The sequence below is a fragment of the Vulpes vulpes genome, chromosome 2 (assembly GCF_048418805.1).
Source record: "Vulpes vulpes isolate BD-2025 chromosome 2, VulVul3, whole genome shotgun sequence".
Taxonomy (NCBI): domain Eukaryota; kingdom Metazoa; phylum Chordata; class Mammalia; order Carnivora; family Canidae; genus Vulpes; species Vulpes vulpes.
The window spans coordinates 124823534-124829345 of record NC_132781.1 but is presented as its reverse complement, the minus strand read 5'-3'; the positions used below and the strand labels follow the sequence as shown (position 1 = coordinate 124829345).

Below are 5812 nucleotides of genomic sequence, written 5' to 3'. Positions count from 1 at the left end.
TGGTGGGAACAGAAAGGAAGGAAGAGAAAGAGAAGGCCGGGAGGCAACCAGGTGGGAGAAGGGGGAAGGTCTGTGGCTTCGGGGGAGAGAGCCTGACCTGCCAGGAAACGTCTTGGAGTCCCCCACAAGCGCTCCCCCGCGCTCCGGGGGTGGGGTGTACCCTCCGCTCTCCGGGCCCCGGACGCCGCTGCGCCCCGCCGCAGTCAGTGGACAGCCGAGTACTTCATTCGTTTCTGTTTCTGTCTCTGGTTGCAAAACCAGACCCTCACCACGTTCTTTTTGAGGTCCAGTTTCTCAGCGATGGCCGCGATCTTCTCAGAGGAGGGCCGCGGCTGGATGGCGAAGTAGGCTTCCAGGGAGCGCTTCTCGGGCGCCGCGATGGACGTGCGTTTGCGCTTCCGCTCGCTGCCGTTGAAGAGCTCGGGCTTGCTGTTCTTCTCTCGGTAGGCGGCCTCGGCTTCCTCCAGCCAGGCCTGGAGCACCGGCTTGAGCGCGATCATGTTGTTGTGCGAGAGAGTGAGAGACTCGAACCTGCAGATGGTGCTCTGGCTGAGCGAGCCTACGCCGGGGATCTTGAGGTTGGCTAGAGCCGCGCCCACGTCCGCCTGGGTCACCCCCAGCTTGATGCGCCGCTGCTTGAAGCGCTCGGCGAAGGCCTCGAGCTCCCGCGGGTCCGACTCCACGTCGCTGAGGCACGCGGGCATGGCGCTGTGGGGCGCCACGGCATGTGGGTGACTCATGCCCATGGCCTGGTGCAGGTGGCCCATGGCGCCCAGGTGGTGCGGGTGGATCTGCGCCGGCATCACCGAGTGCTCGGGGGCGCCCAAACCGCTCACGCTCAGCGTGGGAGAGATGTGCTCCAGCAGGTCGCCTTCGAGGCCCTGGTGCACGGCGTGGTGCGGGTGCGAGGTGAGCGCGGCCGGGTGGGATATGGGCACGGTGGACGAAGTGGACGTGCAGGGCACGCTGCTCATGGTATGGTAGGTGGCGTCGGGCTTGAACGGATGGTTCTTGCCGTGGGAGACGATATCCACCGCCGCCAGAGCTTCGGCGCGTGCCAGCAGGCTCTCATCAAAGCTTCCAAATATATTACCCTGCAGCTGCAAGCGAGAAGGCGCACGGCACGGTCAGTGGGGAATACTGTCAACTCAGGATTAAAACACATTTTCGAGCAACCGGGATGCCTCTCCTCAAAGCTCAGGTCATAAAAATTAATACGGAGACAGAGGCTCTGCTGGAACAGACGTGTGGATCAGAGAGACATGAATGAGAGGGAGCGCGCGCCGGGAGAGAGCGCGGGGGAGACAGGGAGAGGGGTTCAGACAGCGGCGATTGTTCTGGGCGGCATGAAAAAAACATGAAGCTAGTGCCTGTCAAAAAATGTGCCTTAGAGCGGTAATTATGCTCCACTACGTACCTGCGGGGCTGGGAGGCAGACTCGGCGCATGGCCTCGGAACCGGAGTGCAGGCTGGAGAATTTGGGCTCTTGAAGCACCGGGTGCATGCCGAAAGGCTGCTTGGCGTTCATGGCCATCATCTTCGCGCGCCTGGCAGGGAGGCAGCGAGGGACATGGAGCGGGCTCGTCTCGCTCGCTCGCCGCGCTCCAAGTGAGCGCCGCTCAGCGCCCGCGCTCCCCTCGCCCTCTCGCTCGCTGCCTCCCCTCTCCCCCACCTGCTCCTTCACTCATCTTACAAGCAGCCTGCCAGGAAGGGCCCGGGCGCGCGCAGGCGTGCTCACGCGCCCGGGACTCGCAGGGGCGGCCCGGGAGGCGAGGCCAGCGGCCGCTCCAGGCGCGCCTCCGTGCGCCCGCCGCCCGCCACGGCCGCCCCCGCCGCGCCTTTATACCCCGGCCCGGCCCGGCCCGGCCCGGCCTCGCCCGGCCCGCCCCGCCCCGCCTGGCTCCAGCCCCGCAGACCTCTCCGAGTCTTTCCTCTTCGTGGGTTTGTTTCCCCCAAAGTCTCAAACCTCTCCGTCCCGTCCCAACTCTCTCTGCGCAGATCGAAGGGCAGCCTCGGGCTGAGCGGGGCCAGGAAGCTGACCCTACTCCACACACGCACACGCACACGCACACACACACGCACACACACACACACTCCTTGCCGGCCAGGCTGCCGCCAAACTGCCCATTTCCAGGGCGCTTCTGGCCCCACGCCCGAGCCGTCCACCAGAGTCCGGCCCCGTGGCTCAGCGAAGAGGCGCCTCCGAGCACCCAGACGGGCTCCAGGGAGGGTGAGGGGCGGCCGGAATGGGCCCCAGGTGGCCCAGACCACCGGCGGGGTGGAGGCGGGGGAAGGAGGCCTGTGGCTTCCTCCCCGCGCTCGCGGCTCTGGCCGTCGCTGGAGAAGGAGAACTGGGCCCCCTCCCCCCTCCGCTACCCGCCAGTCTAAGGAAGCTCTCGGGGTACGGCTTAGGGCGCCAACAGCCGCTCGGGCCTCCGCGGGCAGCTCGCGTCTGCTCCGCCGGCCCCACTCCCCCAGAGCGATAGTTACCACCTTGGAGCCCCCAGCACGCGCTGGGTTGTTTAGCGACTTAGCTCGTGGTATCCCACGGAGTAGGCCCTTTTATTGTGTCTCACAACTGGAGGAAAACGAGGGTCAGAGGGGCTAAGTGATTCGCCCAGGACTACCGAGCTGGTTGGGACCAGACCCGTTCACTCACTCGTCCCGTCACCCACTCCGCGACTATTTGCCGCTGGCCTACTGTGTGCCGGGGCCGCGGCTGACTTTCCAGGCTCCCAGTGGTTCTGTACTTTGTCCTCCTCCCGAAGTTTGGGACCCGAGCGCCGGGAGGGGGCCTTAGTATCGCCCCGCCCCCGCCTCGCCTCCCCTCTGCTCGGATCCCCTCTCCTTCCCTCTTCTCTCCTCTCCTTTCCCCCCGCGCTTGTAAACATCGTGAATAATGGATGGGGAGCCCTGGCCCGCAGCAGCGCCGCCCTCGGAGCCCGCTGAGCCCACCTCGCCTCCGCCTCCGCTCGGACGGCCTTGGGGTGTCCAGGTTCCAGGCCAGGCCTTGTGCGCCCGCGTGCAACAGACGTGAACACGGTGGTTGGCTGTGGAGGAGCCAGCCCTTGGCCTACGAGGACGTCCTGCCCGGGGCTGGGCTCCCCACGCGCGGGTTTTGCCAGTCCCTCTGGGCCGCATCGCAGCAAGCCGCCTTGCCTGGATCGCGCCCATCCTCCGTCCGTGCTCCGGCGGGAAAGGACTCAGCCCTGGTGCCCCGGAGGCCAGGGGCCGCCCTCTCGCTGAACCGCTCTGAGCCTCGGTTTCCAGGAGTGTAAACCGGCGACGCACCACTGTTTGCCTTCTTGGTTTCTGGTGAAGATGTTTTGAACCAGAGCAGGAAGGAAAGCATTGAGCATGGTACCTGGTGCTCATCACGCCTCACAACCTGATGCTTTGGGGCGCAGGCCTAGCCCTCACATTGGGCATGCATCTCTGCCTCTAGCTGTTGGAGAGCCCGAGAGCCATCTCAAACGTTTTTTACTATAGTCTCCTTATACCTTAAATGGAGAAATCATTTCTCCTCCACTGACTGCTGTGAGCAATGCACCGAGATAAGCATTCGGCACGGTGCTTGGCACATTGAAATCAGGAAATAAATGTTGCTTTCTCCCTTCTTCCTCTCTCACCTTAAAGCATTTAGGAACTGGAGTGGCCTGAGTAATCTCCCTAGAGAAGGGTTGATCTGAAGGTGTTAACTGGTTCCCTGCTGTCCATCCTTCATTCAACACCTGCATTTGTGCCAGATTCCATGCAGAAGACTGGGACACAAGATATGAATCAGACTCCAGCCCTGCACTCCCAGACTCACCAATCTGAAATCCACTGCAGGAAATGGACTGTAAACTGACTGTGTGTTGAAGACCATGTGGATTCATGCAGACACAGAGCAAGGCTGGTGGGATTCTTAAAATACAGAATGTGGGGCAGCCCCTGTGGCACAGTGGTTTAGCGCCACCTGCAGCCTGGGGTGTGATCCTGGAGTCCCGGGATCGAGTCCCACGTTGGGCTCCCTGCATGGGGCCTGCTTCTCCCTCAGCCTGTGTCTCTGCCTCTGTCTCTCTATGTGTCTCTATGAGTAAATAAAAATCTTTAAAAAAACACAGAATGTGCACTGGAACCAAGGGCCTTAGGTGGGCTGGGTTTTAAATAACATTCTAATATTGGACTTTATGGGACCCTGGCTGGGCTTCAGTTTATCCACAAGAAGAGGGCTGGACTAGATGATACCTACTTCCAGCTCCAGCCAAATACTACCATTCTGGTTAATTTAAATGATGGGGGCATCTGAGTGGCCCAGTTGCTTAAGTGGCTGACTCTTGATTTTGGCCCAGGTTATGATCTCAGAATCCTGGGATGTAGCTCGGGGCATCCGGGGTCCATGCTCTGTGGGAAGTCTGCTTGTGGATTTTCTCTTTCCCTCTGCCTCTGCCCCTCCCTCTGCTCCTGTTCTCTCTCTCTCTCTCTCTCTCTCTCTCAAATAAATACATCTTTAAAAAAAAAAAAAGAAATGAAACACATTTTGAATAAGTCAAGAGCTTCTTTCCAAGGAAGCTTAAGTTTCTAGAAGCTGAATGCAGCATTGTTTTATCACCAGCATTTAGGACCACTCATTCTTGTTCTCTGCCCAGGGCAGAAAGGCAAAAAGAAGAGGGGGAAAGAAAGGTGAGGATGCTGGAGACTCCAGGGAGAAAAATTTGTAACTTGCCTGACCCCATGGTGCCCTGAGACCCACACTCACTTCATCATACCCTAGGTATCTATGAAGCTGAACCCCCAGAAACAGAAGGAAAGGCCCATCCACATCCATCTTTCCCTGCTTTGTCCCCTCAGGGGCCTGAGAGACACTTGCCACGCTTGAGGTCAGGCAGGGGTCAGAGCCAGAGCAAGACTAACTGGCCTCCTTAGGCCACCAGTGCTGGCTTTCAGCTCACCAGTCCCCTGTTCTAGCATCCCCAGGCGTTAGGATTGAGAATCAAAAACCACTCCTGCATCAGGTAACCTGCATTCCCTGGGTTTTTCTCATCCCTCCCTTCTTGAAGTCTACTGGCAGCTCTTCACAGCAGGCAGTAAGGTGACACCCCTCCTTAGGGACCAGTCTTTCTGAGAAGGCCCTGGAGAGAGAGGAGATGAGGTAAACACCACACAGGAAAGAATGAGAAGGAGAGCCATGAACACTTTATACTTGAGAGGATTTGCAAACTTCAATTCTGTCAGAAGCAAGTCCAGGAAAGGAAAGTAGTTGGACATATAAAGGGAAGTTTGGGATGGAGCTAAACTGGAGAGCAAATGCCCCATCCTCACCCTCGCGGCATTAAATTACAATTAAACTGCACGTGCATGTGCCCCCACACACTCCACATGACAAAGTCTGAGGGTCCAAGTGTGAACCACACATTTATGTAAGTGATGCTAAAGGGGGCACTTTCTTCATTCTACGCTCATTTCAGAATACCTACTTGTGACAGGTTCTGCAGGCATAGAGCACACTGCTTTAAGAGCTCAAAGGCTAGTGGGGACATCAAATTGCCACAGGTAACCCTTAATCAGAGTGGAAAGCACTATATCCCCCCAGAAGGACTAGCCCTGTAGGGATGCTGGGGTTGAAGGGCAGAGGCATTTTCCTGTGGGCCAGTGGTTTTGAACTTTAGTATGAGCAGGAATCATCTGCAGCCTCGTAACATACGGCATCCTAGGACCACACACACAGATTCTGGCCACAAGGGCTGAGGTACTTCCTAATAGACATTTGTGATTTGTATGCACGTGACCTGAGACCCTCAACTTGAAAACCTTGCTCTGGAAACTTATT

The 5812-nt window shown here is 58.6% G+C and overlaps 1 protein-coding gene across 1 annotated transcript; it reads right to left on the bottom strand.

The window, feature by feature from the left end:
• Positions 1-203: 203 nt before the first annotated feature.
• On the bottom strand, positions 204-1537 carry POU4F3 (POU class 4 homeobox 3). The gene is made up of 2 exons (XM_025982884.1): positions 1418-1537; positions 204-1100 (listed from the first exon to the last, which is right to left on the bottom strand). Exons 1-2 carry the CDS (start codon positions 1535-1537, stop codon positions 204-206), a joined length of 1017 nt encoding a protein of 338 aa, XP_025838669.1.
• Between the last annotated feature and the right edge of the window lie 4275 nt (positions 1538-5812).